Genomic DNA, 19,467 nt, shown 5'->3' on the forward strand with positions numbered 1-19,467 from the left:
GTTTATGGAGCAGGTTCATGAAGGATGCAGCCATTGTGGGTTCTTGAGAGGAGAAAGGCTATGGTCATCTGGTACTTCCAGAAGTAGAACAGAAGGATGTAACTAGGTACTGTGCAGCGTGGTGTTCAGTTCCTGTTGGGTAAAGAGGAAAGCAAAAGAGAAGATAGTAATCCCCACCTCCTATCTCTCCTCTTTCTGGGATACCCTTCAAAGTCTCTAGGCTCATATTCTTCCCTTCAGAGCCAATCATGGTTTTCCTAGTTAGACTCCTTCAGTGGCTTCCTGCTTCCTCTCCAGACCAGCAACTGTCCCCAGCTCCTCCTCGACAGGTTCTTAGACTGCAGTCGAGTTAAGGGACTCGATGTATCCCTCTCCATGTTTACATTTCCACTTGGGCTGTTCTCTCTCTAAAATATCTTCCTTACAACCATCTTCTGCAGCCAAAATTCATCATCTCTCTTCTCTTCTATAAAGATTTCCTGCTCGTTGATTCATTCATTATAAGCCCTGGGTTCGGTTGATTCGGATACTTGTCTTACCACCAAACTGGATGGTACTGGCAGGACTGAGAGCAGGGACTAGCTCTCCTTATATCTTAACATCAAGCACGAAAGCTTTATGGTTAGTGTACAACTGCAGATGTTTTGTTGATCTCAAGACTAAGATGGCTGCTAAAGACATGGATTGTGAGGAAATGTTTAGAAGAAGAGGCCCCTCCCCCCCCCCCAAAAAAAAAAAAAAAAAAGGAAAGAACCGTGGCTAGGAGAATNAAAAAAAACTGCACAAGAAGAAATAATGTATTTAGCTTATTAACTTTTAGGGATAAAAGATGATGACAGTTTTTTTGATTTAGTTCTGTTTTGTTACAGTTTAGATTTCTAAAAAACAAAAACACCTGGTGAAATATATAAGAGTATGATAAATAAGGCTGTTGCACAAATAGCTTCCTGTCCTATATCACATATTTGTGTCATGCATTCATTTGTTTATGTATTCATTCATTCAACCAATAAACGCCATGTACTGCTAAAACCTAAATGCTATGAAAGATGCTGAGGAAGTAATAGAAATATAAAGCAAAGTAAGACCTAATTCCTCTGCTCTCAAAATGTGTAACCTATTTGGTAAGGAATAAATTTACAAGAAGGAACGGATGTAGATAGGTTCTGCCTGCAATTAAGAAGCACCTATTTGTTTTACATCACTCTCCCACTGAAAGCAACTTTATTCATTAGAAAAGATACAAGAGGCATCTGTTTGAGAGTAGCAAGGCTGTCAGGATTTGAGGGGCCAAGATTCTGGGGGAGAGGAGAAAGCCATCAAGGTGATTCAGACAGTCTGTACAGACTTTCCATCCAAGGCTGATTCCTAAAGCACAGTGGATTTAGATCCTGGGAAGTCACCAGAAAATAGCTACTAAGAAACAGAGAAACTGAGCTCAGGTTTCGATGGCCTCCTGGGGCTGAGAAAGAATAACTGAAATTTAGGGCAACTAAGAGACTCTTCAGAGAAGGCAAGAGCTCAACTGCCTTGAGTGGATTATCCTCTCCAGACATTCACTAATTAGCAAATAAAAGCATGGAGAGAAATTGAACAAAAACTTAGAGCCAGGAGACCGTGGAGATAAGAGAAGAGCAGGAAGTCTCACAACTAAAACCTGCATGGAGGACTTTATCAAAGAGGAACAGCTCTCACAAACATTCAGGCTTTCCATTAGAGCACTCTAGGGACCACACCTAAGGAGAAAAGGAAGCAGAAATAGATTGGGCCTTTTATTTAAAGACTTCTGAAGAAATCCAACTTCTGAATAGCTTAATCCCAATTGGATTTAAGGGACTCCTCCCGCTATTCCAACTGCTTGCTAGAAACTAAAGACTCATCTAAAACCTTTATAATTTTTCTCACATGGTGTGTATTTAATCAAAACAAAGCATACCCAAAACCAGATAATAGAAACAGACTCACAGGTGATCCAGATATTGTCGTCATCAGATGTAGACTCCATGATAACTCTGATGAATGTGTTCCAAACAACAAATACACAGCTTCTCAGGGAACTGGGGTTTGAACTGATCTTTGAAGATTACTTTGGATTTCAACCAGGTACTTATTTCACGAAGGACTTGGAGTTCAGTTGCAGCTTATTCTAGGCAGGGGCGGATCACACACAAGGATAAAGAACAAAGCAAGAAAAGATGTTGTGCACTGTCTCAGGGCAAGGAGAGGAGAGCGTGGGTGGAACAGGAGCAGGATTCAGGAAGAGATGACGAGTTGTCCTCCCTTCCCTCCATTCCACATGTGGGCAATAGAAAAGTCAGGGGAGGGGCCCAGGTGGTTATTCTTCCTAATGGATCAGGGATGGATTAAATGCAAAGGAAAAAAATCATTTTGTTTCTATTTCTCTGTTTTAGGATTTCTTCAGTAAATCCGACCCATTCCTGGAAATTTTTCGCATGAATGATGATGCCACTCAGCAGCTGGTGCACCGAACTGAGGTAAGAAGAGTCATCTCCAGCTACGCCAGTTTGTCTCCTAAGATGATAAACTGACCTGTTTGAGGGACACCTTCTATGTCTTACTGTCTGTACATAGGCACTGCCTTCAAGAGGTCTCTGCCTTTTTAGCTTAGTTTCTTTATTCTCAATTTATATGTTCAGTGAGAAGAGCCCTATCGCCCCACTTTTCCATTGTTGATCTTGAACAGAGACAGCCAGCAACTTATTAATAAAATATGAAAACTAGCTAACATTTAATGAGGATAACTAGGTACCAAGCATTCGATTAAGAGATTTGCATGCATTATTTTACTTGCTTTTCATGATAATCCCTTGATGGAGTTATTATTATCTCCCCCACTTTACAGTTAAACAAACTGAACTTTAGGGAGACTTTGTTATTTTTCCAGGTCTCACAGTGAGCAAGGGGCAAAGCTAAGGTTTACACTGAGGTTGTTCAGCTCTGAGCTTCGCTGCAATTTCGGAAGTCAACCTGCTTCTTCAGGAAAAGTACATACACTGGACTGATGTCAGACCTGTCATATGAATAACTGCCCTGTCCCAAGAGCCAGTGGGTCAACTATGATTCCTTCTCCTACCCTCCCTCCTCTTTCTGCAAAAACAACCCTAAAGCTCATCCCTCCCTAGCCTAACCCCTACTACCCACCATCTCATACACACAGGCAGTAACCAATCCTGATCTTAATTTGTTGTTTTTTACTTGTAAGTTCTGCAGTGCAATTCTAACAAGAAAATGGAATAATTGTGGTGAAGGACTTGGAGCTCAGAGAAGATCCTGTTGTGTGTATATACCAGTGGCAGGGTCAAGAAAGAAGAGACCCCATGATCTTCATGGGATGATGGTGGGAGTACCATATTCTCACCACCCTATGCCTTAAATCCAACTCTGTTTTCCTAAAGTAACAGAGTTACAGGTGTTGTTGGGAGCTAGGGAGGATTTTCCTGTTGTTCTTAGGAGACAAAAATTAAATAATCTTGGATGGGCTAATTATGGATATCATCTGTCACATCATTAGCATCTTGTAAAATATATTTAATGAAAGAATGAATAAATGAGTGGAGTTGAATAAAAATAATATGTCCATGCTGTAGAACAATGAGATTCTCTGGAACTTAACCCCTGGAGAATAGACTAAAGTATAGCTCACACAGTTGTTGTCCCAAGTGGTCCTTCATCACCACCACCAGTTAGAGTCTCCTTCATATATAAAGATTCCTTTAGTGATGTACACCTTGGGGAGAAATAAACTTTGGACAAAGTCAGTAGTGGAATTTATTCATTTGTGCTTTTGTTCTAGTCAGTGAACAGGGGCTTCAACCAACCAGGGAGAAAGTATGGGTGTAACATATTATTGAACATATTATTGTAACATAACATATTATTTCTCTCACAAGATCTTCCTTTCTTCTGCTCCTGATAGCAGTCCTGTTCTCATTATTGGTATGAGTAAATTCTCCTATCCCCAAGAATCTCTAGAACTTCCCTCACTTACCTTAAGGCTGAGGGTTCATGGAGTCTCATGGAGAAGTTTTGATTTCTTATGAGAAATTTCTTATGAAATTTCTTATGATTTTCTTATGAGAAATTTCTTATGAGAAAGGTTCATGGAGAAATTTTGATTTCTTATGAGACTCTATGAATTTGTAGAGCCTTTCAGTGGGTCAAGCAACATAATATTGATCTTTCCTCTTGTTTACTCAATAGATACAAAATAAATGCCAGGAAATACTATTCTCTTGGGGGAAAAGTACACATGTGTGCAGATAGGCACATGTGTACACAAGCACATGCACAGATTTTATACTTTAGATGGAATATCTAGTTGAAATTTTGATTTGATAAATGAATTTTTTTCAAAACTGCTGCAATGAGACATTTTCACTTTAGCATTTTTATTTAAAAAAAAGTGAGAAACTGAAATTAACCCAAACAATCTTATCTAATTTTCCTTCTTACTATCACTTTGATCACTCTCAGTGTATCCGGAGACAAGACAAAGTCACACAGGAACGTTCTTTCTCTAACACTTTAAAATAAATTTAATAATGAGCCCATGATATAATCAATAATTCATATTATATTAGGGAATCCAATTGAAGAAAGAGGGAAGCATTTAGAAAATAATCATGTTATTTGAATAGAGAATTATTTATTTTAAACACTAAGACTTCCACTAACAAAAAAGTTCATAGGAAGAAAAAAATCAATGGACGATTTCATTTGACTTTCTCAAATTTTATGCATCAGAATCACCTAGGAGACCTACCTAGGAGAGTGCAAGCAGGACTGGGTGGAACCCAGGCTTTTCTGGCTTTAATCCCCATGTGATATAGCACCTGGTCTGGGAACTCCACCCAAGAGTAGACAATACAGAGCAGTCCCTTTTGCATGCTGAACCAAACTGAATTGTTTGTACCACCATGATGGCAGGATACGACTTTGTTTTTATGAGCTCTTGGGCAGGATTTGGCCAAGTTCATGATTAATTTTAAAATAATTTTACTGTTATGGACTTTGTAATCTGAAGAGCTGCCTGGTTGTGCCTTTCCAGTACATTCTAGTTGAGATGGTGATGAGCTATATCAGAATGTTCCTAGAATTTTTCTTCTAGAAACTTCTCTTACAATCTAACGTGACTCAAGCATCACCCAATTCTTTAGCAGTAGACTTGTCCTGCACACCCTTCACCTTTACCAAGTCTTTACCTCTGCTGACATCAAGAGAAAGAACTGTCCGCTACAGTCCTGACAGTCCTATAGAACAGGAGGCCCTTTATCAATGGTCAGAAGCAGCCTCACTTCCTTAATTACAGTCCTTTTGATATGGAAGGGATCATCCTCAGTATCTAAATGCTGGATGACATTATTGTCATTATTCATGAAACAGCCAGGCCAGTGACCAGAGGAGTGCTGCCCAAAATGACGTGCTTAGTGAGCACCCTTAAAAGGTTTACTACTCCAAGTTTCCCTTAAGGCACCTGTGCCAGACAGTTGTTCTTTTCATAAGCCTCACAGTGGTTTCTCCAGCAGTTTTTTATGTTGAAATGTAAAAATGTCACTCATGTTCTCCCCTCCTCACCATGCCTCTCTTTGTTTTCCCAGGTTGTGATGAATAACTTAAGCCCAGCCTGGAAATCATTCAAAGTATCAGTAAACTCTCTATGCAGTGGAGATCCAGATCGGCGGCTGAAGGTCAGAAATCTATCCAAGAAATGTGAATTTTAAAATAATAACCTTCCTCTTTCTCCTCATAGAAATGTTGACAAACCCCAAAATTTCTGAGTCATTCATTCAATGCTTCCACCTTTGTGCATCTTAATGGAAGAAAGAGAGAGTATTTCTTCTGTTAAAGTCATTGAAGCTTATACAATGAACTAATAAAATAAATCCTAGTTGTGGTACATCAAGAGATAAAAACCTATGGCTTCTCAGAAATAAAACTGTGACAATAACTTCTGACTATAATTGGGAGTTATGAAAAAAAAATATTTCCATAACATGCTACTCCACAATTTAGTAGTTTAAAATAACAGTCATTTGTTTAGCTTATGATTCTGTGCTTTAGCAAATTAGACTGAACTGATCTAAGTGGTTCTCAGGTGGTTCTCGCTTGGAGTCTCTGAGGCATTTGCTACCCATGAGCAGGCTGGCTCTGCTTCTAAAGGTTGGCTGGTTGTCATCTGAAATGACTAGTGGATTGGGCCATATAGCTCTCATCATTCTTTAGGCTAGCTTGGACTTATAATGGGTTCCAAGAAGCAAAAACAGAAGCTGCAAGACCTCTTGGAAACTTAGGCTCAGAACTTATATAGGTCACTTTCTCTATAGTCCATAAACCAAAGTAGGTTTGGTTTATGGACTATAGAGAAAGATTCAAAGCTGAGGAAGATAGACTGCTCCTCTTGATGGGAGGAGCTGAAAAGTATTATGGCCATTTTTCCAAAATTTAAAAAAAAAATTTTTTTGAGCCCTGTGGGAATGCAGAATTAGGAAGAAAAGATAAATTGGGAAGGTTAGGAATTACCAAAAAAAAAAAAAAAAAAAAAAAAAAAANTTGGGAAGGTTAGGAATTAAAAAAAAAAAAAAAAAAAAGAATGCCAGAAACAGATTCCAGGAGATATTCCCCCATAAGGTCCCATGGACCCATGGTCTGGTTACCTTGGAAGCCCAGAATCTCCATGCTTCTAATGTCCCACAGTTGATACTATCAGTTCAGGATGATTAAGTAACTCACTGGAGACTGGTGCCTATGAACCAGAAAGACCAGTTGATTAATGTTCAGTGCCAAACATGACTATCAAGCAGAGTCGGCTGTCAATCAGCTTCACCAGGCATTTTGTTGTGGGTGAACCATAGGGAAGACAGTTGTCAGAAGGTGACACTTAGAGCCCAAAGCCCAGCCAAGGATGCTAGATAATTGAGTCTATCAATGACTTCACATTCTGAAAGCCAGGGCATCTACCTCCACTATGGGAATAATGGTCCATCATCAGGCAGAATAAACATTCATGTTGACCTTTAAGGGCACCTGTTCCCAAGAAAGGGTGAGATGACTGCCTTTGTAACTTTACATTCTCCTCACTCCTTTCACCCCATCAGACCTTGTTCTGATGGATAAAGTTCTTTTGATTTGTCCATGTTTCCGTCAGGTTAGAATCTCATCTGGTTGGTCAGTCCTCGCCTCTTTAAGGTGACTTTATATGTCTTTGTTTGAACACATTGTGTGTGAACCCCTTCTGGGTTGAACTCTCAGTGGACACATTTACTTCCATCTTCCTGAGGAGCAAGTCCATTCTATCTGATGTCTCCTGTCAAGGGAGCTCAAGACTCAACTCCTGCTGAAAACTGTTTCATTTCAAAAAATCAGAATTCCTGGCTGTTGGGGTTTCAGGTGGAGGTTCCTATGCAAGATGGCCGAGAGCTACAGCTTCAGGCATGGCATGGAAATTATCACCTGTGATCTGAGCAGCCCTGTCCCATTCCCAGGGAGGAAAATGCCTTCTTTTGGTCAGAAATAAAAGAATACCTCCGTTAGCCACAGATCAGTTTTGTCATGGGGAGTTATTAAATGGACAAAGGTTTTCTGTCACTGAATGAATAAAAATATAAAAGGAGCGCTTGGCAGCCTTTTGAATATGCTAATGTCTCTATGGGAACAAGGGACAGTAAAGATCATGGATGGATAAGTGGGACAATGAGCAGATAAGCAGAGAGACAGAAAGAGCAGAAAGGCATAAATAAAGAATGAGAGAGGAAGAAATAGAGGGAGTAGAGGGAGGAATGGAAGGAAACAAAAGGCAGGGAGGAAGGAAGGATCGATCAGAGTTTCTCAACAGCTACACTATTGACATTTTGGATTTTGCTGTTCATGGCTGTCCTGTGTGTTGGATATGTTTAGCAGCATCCCTGGCTATTAGATGCCAGTAGTATTTTACCCCCTGACACATACACAGACGCTCTGGCAAATACCCCCTTTCTCTATCAGTTTGACAACCAAAAGTGTATTCAGACATTACTAAATAAATGTTCCCCAGAGGGTAAAATCATTTTCAATTAAGAACCACTGGCATAGACCGATGGCTTTCCAATTTATGATGCATCCAAATTACTTGGAGGACTTTCTAAAATATTTTGCTTCACCCCCAGTTTCTAACTCAAGAGGCCCACTGTGGACCTGAGAATCTGCATTTCTGACAAGTTCCCAGGTCGTGCTAATACTGCTGGTCCAGGAGCTCCCTTTGAGAAACCCTGGAGTAAACTTTTGCTCCTTTCATTACAACCCATGCATTGCCTAAGGCCCACATACCTCTCTATGTCCCCAGTGATAATTGGTTCTTTCCAGTTTGCTCCTTGAGGGTAGACTCGAGTTTGTGCACTACATATCCAGGCATCTAGCACCGTGCTTGGTCCAAGTCAATATCCAGTAGCTGTTTCTGCAATTAATGTATGGAGGATCAAGAGAGGCAGAGAGAAGTCAATGGGGCTCTTCTGAGGAGGAGACACCCATAATCACGGGTATGCTGGTGTTTACTAAGCCACAAAGGTGATATTGTCGTTCACCTGCTCAAAATAACCACCTTTTACACAAGACAAAATACACTCCTGTATAACCCTTTATTTGTATTTATTGATTATTTTGTTACAAAGACAACAGTGAAATTCTCCTAAGGCCTTCTCCAAAATGAAGTGGTACATACTGTCAGGCAGCACTCTGTCTATGTGGCTATCATTCTCCTGCAACGTCTCCCACCCCAAAAAATTAGAAAGTGCATTTTTTTAATATTTATTTTTTAGTTTTAGGTGGACACAATATCTTTATTTTATTTTTTTTAATGTGCTGAGGATCAAACCCAGTGCCTCACACATGCTAGTCTGGTGCTCCACCTCTGAGCCACAACCCCAGCCCAGAAACTAAATTTCTTAAAAACCCTCTGTCAAGGTAGATGATAAATCTTAGCAAAATTCTAACAATTAGGCTTTTGTTCCAACAAGGCTTGATATCTTTAAAAATTTCCATTCATTCAAGATACGCACAAACACCCAGTTTAAAGAACTTTTTGTTGTAATTTCATTGTGTACTTCTCTTTTATGGGAAAACAAAAAACAATATCCAAATAACTTTTCCAAAATTGATCTTTAACTTATTTATTAAGGAAACACTTAGGGCTGGGGATGTGGCTCAAGCGGTTATCGCGCTTGCCTGGCATGCGTGCGGCCTGGGTTCGATCCTCAGCACCACATACAAATAGAGATGTTGTGTCCACCAAAAACTAAAAAAAAAAAAATAAAAATATTTTAAAAAAAGGAAACACTTAAACACACATGAAAGTAGGAAGATAGTATGATGCCGCCTCTCCTATCACACACTGCAGCAGCTCTGAATCAGGGCCAGTTTTATGTCACCTGCTCCCCTCAGTGGTCACTTCCCCATCTCTCTCTCCACCACTGGATCATTTTGGAACAAGTCTCACCTGAAAGTGCTTCAGTACATATTGCTAAAGGATAAAGAATCTCTCTATAAACATAGCCTCAAAACCATTAACATGCCTGAAAATATTAAATATACATCCTTAAATTCTACCATTATTTAGATTTGCCCAACTCTCTCATTTATTAAGTAATTGGTTTTATTTGTTTTTCTTTTTTCTTTTTTGTTTTTTATCTTTAAAATACATAACATTTATATTTAAAAATTAAACACTCAAAAAGACCCTTGAGTTCTCTTGACATAAACCTAATATAAGTGTTTAATGGTTTCTTTGCTTTAAGGAATGAATTTTTGAAATTCATGAATTATGAATCTTTAAAGAAAGTAAGAAAAACATGTTTCCAAACACAGAAAACCAGAATGTTTATAACAAATATATAGCTTTATAATTCATAAGCATCCTAGAATATACAAGTATTCTAAATCCTGCATCCAAGGTCCAATATTCAACTGTCAGTAAGCCTGGCTACCAAAATCTCAGCAACTGTCTCAAACAAATGACACTGAAAACCATTCAATAGTTAACTACCAGAACTTAGCAATGAGAAAGAAAACAGGGGGAAAAAAATGAACTGCAAGAAACAATAGTAGTAAGACTAAGTCTCCATACTAGAAAGTGTTTCAACTCTTGCATTGTTGTTGTTGGTTTTTTTGTTTTGTTTTGTTTTGTTTTGGTACCAGGGGTTGGACTCAGGAGCACTTGACCACTGAGCCTATTTTGTATTTTATTTAGAGACAGGGTCTCACTGAATTGCTTAGCACCTCGCTGTTGCTGAGGCTGCCTTTGACCTCGCAATCCTCCTGCCTCAGCCTCCTGAGCTGCTGGGATTACAGGCATGCTCCATCGTGCCTGGCTCAACTCTTGCATTTTTACTTGTTTGTGATTTAAGTTCTGAAACAAAGCTCCTGGAGTTTTTGTGACCTAACAATAGATATTTGGTATTGACACTGATCCTGTAACCCAATGAACTCTACTAGAATGGGGAGAAAAATTTGGAATTATCCAATATGGTGGACACCATATTGGATAATTTGAAGCTGAAGAAACCTTATTTCTGTTAGCAATCTGAAGACTCAAGCATTACTATGAGGACCTTGACTAATACAGTTTTGATAATGTGACTTACATTAGATACTTCTGTTTTTTTTTGTTTGTTTGTTTTAAATTAGGATTTAAACAAGATCCTGTCACTGAATCTGAATGAAATGTCTCTGAAGTCTTGTTTTTAATTGGTTCATTGTCTGTCCCTCTTTTTATTTTTTTCCCTGCAGTTTTGTTAATGAAGAAACCATGTTGGTTTGTCCTGTAGCATTTCTCACAATCTCTGTTTCCAAAAAATGGCAGTTGAAACTTGATCAGATTCAGGGTCTGTCTTCTGGCAAGTGTGCCTTTAGTATTATTAAGAATTCATAGGTTTATTTTTTTTCACATGAGTGTTTCAATCTATTTCAGTTATTATTTCTCTGAATTATTGAATTGTTCCTTATTTGACCAATGAAAACCCCTTTAAGTTGACCCTTGAGTTCTCTTGACATAAACCTAATATAAGTGTTTAATAGTTTCTTTGCTTTAAGGAATGAATTTTTGAAATTCATGAATTATGAAATTTTGCAATTTTCTCCATAGCATATATCTTTCTACAGATACTGACTTATGTTTTAATGTATCTTGAAATAATTCCTCCCCATAGGTCATATTCTGGCCCACAGAACTGTCAGATTCATTTCTTTCATTTTGTTTCTGTTTAGGGGCAATTTTTCTTCTGATTTAAATTTTTTTATAATTATAAAACAAATGGTAATGTGGTTCCAATGTCAAAACTACAAAACGAAGTATATTTAGGAAAATTATCTTCCATTTCTGATCCTTCCACCTTCTATCCCTTTTCTTGTTGGTAATCATCTTATAGTGCACTTTAATACTTGGTAAAACTAGTCCCTTTCACTTCTGTGTTCCTTGTCTTCTAAGCATTTCCTGGATATTTGACCTGTTTCTTATATCTATTTAGCTTTATAAAAATCTTATCTAGGAAAAAAAAGACCTGATGATATTTTTTATATGGATTGCATTAAATTTGTAAAATAGGCAGAATTTGCTATTTTTATACTGTCTTTCTACCCCAAACATAGTGTGTCTTTCCATTTGTCTAAGTGTCCTTTTGCATGTTGCAAGAATGCTTGATATCTCTCTCTTACAGGTTCAGAATATTTATGTTTAAGCTTATGGCTGGTTATTTAATTGTTTATTTATTTTTTTATAAAAGGAGTCTTCCATTAGACCCTCTAACTATTGTTTGCTTACATAAAGGCCATCGATTTTTGTTTTCTTAAACTGCTCTTTCATCAAGTTCTCTTATTGTTTATCATAATTTTTTAATTAACTTGGGGCTCTTTTCAAATATACAATCACATTATCTGAAAATAGAGATAGTTTTTTTCCCCCTACTTACTTATCTCTTGTGGCTGTAGTTATTTCTCTTCTCTAATCGAGTGGGCGAGTACACCCAACAGCATGTTAAGCAGTAGTAGAGATAGAGGGCATCTTTGTCTTATTTGCCAATGAAGTATAAAATCCTATGATGACAGAGAATAGTTTTTTAAAGTAATTCTGAAGGTGTCAGAGTTCATTGTTTTCTCAGCCATGTCTACTGAGCCTGACATTCCTGCAATTAGATATAGACACACTTAAATACCTTAAACTTTCAGAGAGGATTCTCGATTGTTATGGCAACCCTGTAAACAAATCACCCCAGGCAAAATGTCTTCTAAAACTTTATAAATAGATTTAGTGTTACATTTAATGTTAACAATCTAATGAAATTACATATTAGAGTTAATGTCCAAGTTAATAAAGTGTTTATCAAAATCATGATTTCATTTACTTCTAACCACACTGTGAGGTAAGTTTCATTACCTTCATTTTACAGATTAGGAAACTGGGACTTAAAAACCCAGATTTAATGCTCTTTTATCAGGTTGTGCCACATTAATTTTGTTATATTTCATTTTCTAGAAAATAATATCATCCTGATAAGCATATCCTATAACTCTTTCAACCAAAATGTTTTATTTACTATCATATTAACACTTAACAGAGAAAAATTGTCTATATGTAACATAATTCAGAAAGCCTGAGACACTATTAATTATCTGATGAAACTAAAGGAAAAAGTGCTATCAATAAAATGAACATAATGCTTTCTTATCAATGTATGCTTCATAAGAAAGCTGTACCTCTTAGACTGAATGAAATATGGTCTTAATCATTTCCTTTGATTTGATCAACACATTGTTAAGAACCAGTACATATTTTTAGGATGCAATGCTGACGTTTAGAATAGATTCTTCCAGATTGGGGTGGGGGTTCTTATAGAAGAGAAGGTGGGAGGGCACCATTAGTAAGCATTGATTCATTCCCTAATTGTGCCCAGTACTGGGGGGAAAATTTCTGCCAGAACACTATATAAGACCCTGAGACCATTTCATCACATATATTACAGGGCCATTTTCATATCCTCCCCTAACATGCAAACCACATAGGTAACTTGCTGACTCCCCTATACAGAGTCCACCTGGCATCCTCTGTGGAGGGTTGATGGAAGCCGGGTGTCTTGAAGAGGGAGCTAAGATGGCAGGGAACAGTTGCTTCTGTGTCCACTTGCCCCCATTATTAACTGAGGTTATGGTGGAGTGGGCACAAATAAGACACCACCAGGCAGAAGGAAATAGCAGAACGGAAGGAGAAGCAGCTCCCTACAGCCAAGTAGAAGCAAGTATAACCCAGAAGCCAATAAAGGGGCAAGAGGAGACACCAATACAAGTTAGCAATCAACAAATGACATTTTCACTCACCATTTATCTTGCTTATCCTCCTGCCCTCCTTCTTGGGCTGCCATACCTGACTGGCTTAAAACAGCCATTTGCATGAGTTGCCTTCTGACACTCCCAAAGTTGCACACCTGGCCAATCAGAAAAGGGCCCTATTGAATCAAAACCCCAAACCAGTGACCCTGGCATCCTCTTCTTAACAACTCACATAAACAAGCCTGGTGCAAGCTGTTTGCATGCATTGAGCAATACTGTTCTCTTACTGATTCTGCAGACTTAACCAACTTGCTGCTACTTAAGTAGTTCAGCATCTTTTTTTTTTTCTTTTTGTGGCCACCTACTGCAAAGTTAAGAGTGTGTGTGTGTGTGTGTGTGTGTGTGCGCGCACACACACACACTCTGTTCTTGCCCTAATATAAAATCCTTAGCCTTTCTCCTTTAATTACATCCAGCTCTCCATGTCTTTCCCTTCCTAGGTGTGACCAAGCCCTCTTGAAATGAAATCATCTTTTCTCCACAAATGCATGGTTTTTGGTTTGGACTCTCTGAACCAGACTGACATACAACTGCCAAGTGGATTTGACTCCTCAATGTGTTCTTAGAGTTTGCCTTGGACCTTGTCCTCGTTACTCTCAGCCCCATATGATTCTTAACTCCTGGATCCCTATGTGCCTATAATCTTGTCTCTGATCACTTAGACTTAATTGCTATGTCCTTTCCTCCCTCTCTTGTGCTGCTTTTCTCTGACAAACCTTCTGGTTCTTCCTGTTTGAAAAGGAAGAAACCCCGTCCCAGTTCCAACCCCCAGATCTCAATCCCTGACAGCGACCTCAGTTCAACCCCATCATCCCCCAGATTCATAGAAGGGGCTTCCATCATTAGATAACCCCTAGGTTATTTCAACAATTGCCGATTCTTGGTGCAAAACACAGACAGTTGGAATTGAGGAGTCCATTACCAACTATTTCTGGTATTACTCGAAACACCTGTAACAGAGAACTTTCCATTCTCCAACAATTGAAAGCAATTTTACTTCCCTCTCTGCTACCTTATAATTGTGAGGGGGGAACAATTGGATGGTTTATGGTCTTCTTAAGTTTTCTCGAGATCTATTGAAATTCAAGGGCTTTCTTTTCAATTTTCTGGAATCAAGGGCTGCCTGTCCATAGTTCACTCTGCTTAAATGTGCAGGAATTTACAAGAGGATTGCAGACTCAGCAGAGTGTCTGTCTATTGGGTCAACCATGGCACAGGAATTCTTGACTCCACTTAAGTAAATGGCACCCCGGAGTCCAGCAGGCTACCTCTCCTGAGATCTGCGTTCAATATTGCCGAGTGGAAGAGCAGACCAACTTAAAGAATGTTCAATCATGCAAGAACCAAGGAGGCTTCTGAACCGAGAAGAAAAACTACACATTCTCTTCGTTTTAATAATTCTTTCTTTTTCCTTAATATTATCTCCTTATTTTACAAGAATTCAAATTTTAGAAAATTGCTTAGGATTTAGCTAACAGCTAAGTTAGCACAGTCAGACTTTAAACCCGGGACTCTCATGCTCCATTGTCTCTGCTCTGAACTATATTTACTGAGCTTTTACCAGGTATCAGGAACTGGGCGAGGCACTTTGCTTAAATTTCCTCATTGAACCATATAATTATTGTAAATTAAACCATTCTGCTGTTGGAAAAAAAAAAAAAGAGCCCTCTGTAATAGAAGTTTGTTTGTGGCTTATATAACAATCCAAGGCAAAATTTCCAAATCAATGCCTGCCTCTCCTTTATGAAGTGATTCAAGAACCCAGCTTGCTTTTATCTTCTGTCTCATCCATACCTTAGGGTCTCATTTTGATTTACATCCTACAGGCCCAAGGGAGCAATATGGAGGAGGGCCTCTCAAGAAGTTTTAGCTGCAAATAGCTTTGGCATTGCTGCCTATATTCCAGGGAGGAGAAATCAGTCACAAAGCCACATAGCTGCAAGTGGAACTGGGGCATTTAGTCTATTTGGATGCCCAGAAAGGAAAACCAAAACAAAACTGATTTGAGGAACATGGAAAGTTCTGGAAATAGGTATGGTAATGTTTCCACACACTGTTGAACACATTGAATGCCACAGAGCTGTACACTTAAGAAGGGCTAAAATGGTAAATTCTATGTTCTGTACTTTTTTACCACCATAAAAAGTAAATAAATAAAAATCTTCTTCCTGTTAATATGACTTCAAAACTCCTCTTGTGAAGCTACCTGTCATTGTCCTAAAGGAATGTATGACTCCTGTCTCAATCTGGTGGCCATATGTCCGATGGCTCCTGCTCTCTCAGTAACCTAGGATGGAGGTATGGCAGCTCATGAGAGATTACTTCTGATTCTCAGTTCTCCGGTTTCAGAAATCCTTGTGGGCAGAGGGACAGGTCCTTCTTGGACCCATCATTATGACCAAAGAGCATAGTAGAGGTAGCACAACCTGGACAAACTATTTTATTGTGAAATTTGTCTACAATCGTGTTGTGGTTTTGAGAGTCAAGACAGAGTCTGCCTGTCAGTATTGGGTAGTTAGTTAGTGCCCTGGGGAACTCTCTAGATGAAAGTAGAAATGGGAGCCCTCTTATCATTTAGATGGTCATTTCCCCTGTAGAGAGAACATGCATCCTAACAAATCTCCATAATTGTGACTGGAAGCAGTTTCCTCACATTATTTAACCTAGTTGTGGCCCAATTCTGCACTGGAAATTGATAGGTAACTAGCTATTGGGAAGATGCTTCAGGAAAACTGGGGGATTGGATGAAGTTGTTTAATGATAAATGGGAGGAATATCCTGAGTAAAAATTTTGAAAAATCCCCCTAATACAGCTTTGTAGAGTAACTCAAACTAGTAGGACTAGTAGGACTCAGAGCTTTATTCAAATGATGTCCCAAACTGGTGACACTGGCTATGCTGGTTGCTCTTAATTTATTTATTAACTTTTTTTTTTTTTGCTTTCTTGTGTTTACATGAACTACTTCATTATTATTTTTAACACTGAAACTGAAAACATTGCCTCAAGATCTTGATTTTTATTTCTGCACTTTTGAAATTGTTTTTTTAACCTAGCCTTATCAATAGGAAGATTTTTCACAAACTGGCTTCTCAAGAGGCCTTTGCATTGAGCTGACTTTTGCAGAGCATGCAGCTTCCCTCCCGCAATTTTAAACATTACACAGGAATGTCCTTGAAAAAATAAATCCCAATCTGCAGCCATTCTGATCACCTCTTTCTGCAAAGTATTTATTTTCAATAACATCATCAAATAAAACATGAAGACAGTTTTCTCAGCTCCTCAAAGCTGAACATGAGAAGCTCAGCTTTTAAAAACAGAAGGTCCTTGAAGCCAAAAGAAATGACCCTTTCTTTGGTGGCTGGGAGAACAACCTAGAGGCCTTCCTCAGGAGCTGGAGGAGGTATCGGCATCTCCTCAGGAGACCCCATCTGTCTGCAAAGTGCTTCTAGAAAGGGCTTCCAGAAAGGGGTTACCGAAGGCCAGGGTTTTGTTTGTGTGAAGTACATGAAACAAATGTCAAGGACTAGCAAGTTGACTTCTTAGGAAATTATTTGCTTTTTGAGACTATGTGAATTACCTTCTTCTATGTAACCTTGAACTTGCCACAAAAGAGCAGGAATGCTTTTTGGACAATCTTCAATAAAGAGAAGACAGTGTGATGCTCACCCCCACCTCTGCCCCACACTATTTGAAGGCTGGAAAGCAAGAGATAGAGAGATGCCATCTCCAGTGGCCTGCAGGGCTGCTCATGCTGGATGATTCCAGTCAGGATCCTCTTTCACCTGACCTGGTCTCTAGCTTCTTACCCATACAGGAACTCAGCTCTGTCCATCACTCAAACATGATGGGACCTGAAAGAACTGATTCATGCAAGAAGCAGGGGCCCAAGTCAGGAAGCCAATACACTTCACATTGATTTGACAAAAACTATAATCCTCATGCTTCATACCATGAAGCCCTTCCTGTATCTGGATACTAATGAAGTAGAATTAGCAACCAAAACATTACCTGGGTGAGCGTGGGCATTTCAGGGCAAAAGCCTACGAGGAGCCTCAAGAGATTCCACTCTGGTAAGCAGTTTTGACTCAGGATCTCAAAAGTCTGGAGAGTCAGATTAGGTTCATAAGATATTTTCTTTTACAAATGCAGAAAACTCTAGGACTTCATGGATTCATTAAAGCTAATTGTGGACTCTAGACTCCCAAGTTGTGCTGTGGTTAGTCTTGTCACAGTATGATTTTCAAAAAGTTAAAAAGCATGACTCTCACTGAGCTACCAAATGAACATGTGTCAAAAATTTTATCCAACTCATTAGCTAATTAGAAAACCAATGAGATGATAAAACTGTTCTCCAAGAGCATTCAGTCTACATAGTCATTTCCTCTTTTAAATAGGACTAAGATTTCTAGATACAAACCTGGTTCCTGTCCTTCAAGGCAACAAACTATAAGCTTCAGAGTTATCTTTGCTATCAGACAAAAACCATTACATTATATACCCATATACATACACGAACATATAGTTTAACATGTATGATATTACAGAGTCTGAGATTTTAGTTAATAAATGGCAAATAGCAGAACAAAGCAATGGTACATTCTAGCAGGAAAATACATCATCACTGGGAGGGCCTGTGAAACACAACTTCAGTGTAGCATTAAAGGACTTGCAGTTTTACTCGTGTAATGAATTCCAGGTTATGGATAATTTTCTTAGCAGGCTCAAGGAGCCCACTCAGTTCACATTTCTAGATGCTGCTAGAAGTTCCTATCCCTACACCTTCTCCCTATCTCTGCAAAGTTGGCACATTCTTAACTTTCAGATTGTCAGCTCAAAACTCAGCCACTCAGAGATGTCTTCCCAAAGTTTGTTCATGCTTACATTTCTCCAGTTCTTCTCCAAGTTACCACCCTCCTAATCTCCTCATAGCGCTTACCATCATCTGCAAATCATCTTGTTTATTTGCTTACATGTTTATGGTTTGTCTCCTCTTCTGAAATACAAGTTATGGTTTGTCTCCTCTTCTGACATATGAGTTCATTATATTCTGAAATATAAGTTCCAAGGTCCAAGGGAAAGAAATTACCCTATCTAATTCACCTGTACATCTTTAGCTCCTACAGTGCTTGTTATATACATTATAGCTTCTTAATAAATAACTGTTGAGAGGATGGATGGATGGATGGATGGATGAATGGATGGATGGATATGTGCAGACGCCTACAGTTAAATCAGTCAGATCTTATGGAAGACATCCTACCAGATTTTGGTAATTTGGACCCCTAGAAAAATACCCCTCTCTTCTATCTATTCTTACCCTTGCATATAATGACCTACTCATTGTGTCAATATTTCCATCACATCACTATTGGCTGGAACACCTTCTTTCATTTAAGGCAGGTCTTAATTAATCATAGAAACTTTATTTTCCTCATTGCTGTGTTTTCTAATTAGCTTATTCAACTCCCATTGAGCCTCTTTCTCATCATATCCCCTCCTAACATTTTTTTTTTCCCCATTAGATCAAATTTTATTTCTCTCCACCCACCCCAGGTTACAATAAAGAAAGGAAAGAAGGGAAAAGTCTTGATGGGAAGAAGCCAACATGAAAAAAAATAAAAATAAAAATAAAAACTCCTTTGGGAATGAGGGGCCAGAAGGAGAGTCACGAAAAGAAGAAACAGAATCTTGGCCATAGCTGGCTTTCACAGCAGAGATTTCGGAGGACAAAGGGGACTGAATTTTTTTTTTCAGAAAAGAAATGGGGAAGAAAGCAGCTGTGTGGACTTTCCAAATGTCAAGTTCCTCGCATTTGACTGGCACAAGTTCCTGGGTTGGTACTTGAATTCCTTTGAACAGTCTCCGAAAGAAGCACCGAGCAAGTCCAGGGCTAAGAATGATAAATCCCGGCTTACCTTTAAGCCATGAGATTTTCAAAGGAATAAATCAGGAGAGGGAGTTGGTTGGGGGGGGGGCGGGGTGTGAGTGAGACAAACAGGATTCAATTAAGTCTCCAAGTGTGTGAGGAAAGAAAGGGCCATCCTCTTAGATTCTGATCCTCAGAACTTTTTCAGCAATTGACTTACATCCCCACCCCC

At 38.9% G+C, this 19,467-nt stretch overlaps 1 protein-coding gene across 2 annotated transcripts in view; it reads left to right on the forward strand.

The window, feature by feature from the left end:
* Cpne4 (copine 4) overlaps positions 1–19,467 on the forward strand; it is a 470,863-nt gene that overhangs the window by 339,855 nt on the left and 111,541 nt on the right. For both annotated transcript variants that reach the window (XM_015487310.2, XM_048793882.1), the window contains exons 6-7: positions 2,412–2,495; positions 5,619–5,708. In XM_015487310.2, the coding sequence (XP_015342796.1) occupies positions 2,412–2,495; positions 5,619–5,708 (174 nt within the window). The remainder of the gene's footprint in view (positions 1–2,411; positions 2,496–5,618; positions 5,709–19,467) is intronic.

The sequence above is a fragment of the Marmota marmota genome, unplaced genomic scaffold (genome assembly GCF_001458135.2).
Source record: "Marmota marmota marmota unplaced genomic scaffold, marMar, whole genome shotgun sequence".
In the NCBI taxonomy this organism is placed as follows: Eukaryota; Metazoa; Chordata; class Mammalia; order Rodentia; family Sciuridae; genus Marmota; species Marmota marmota.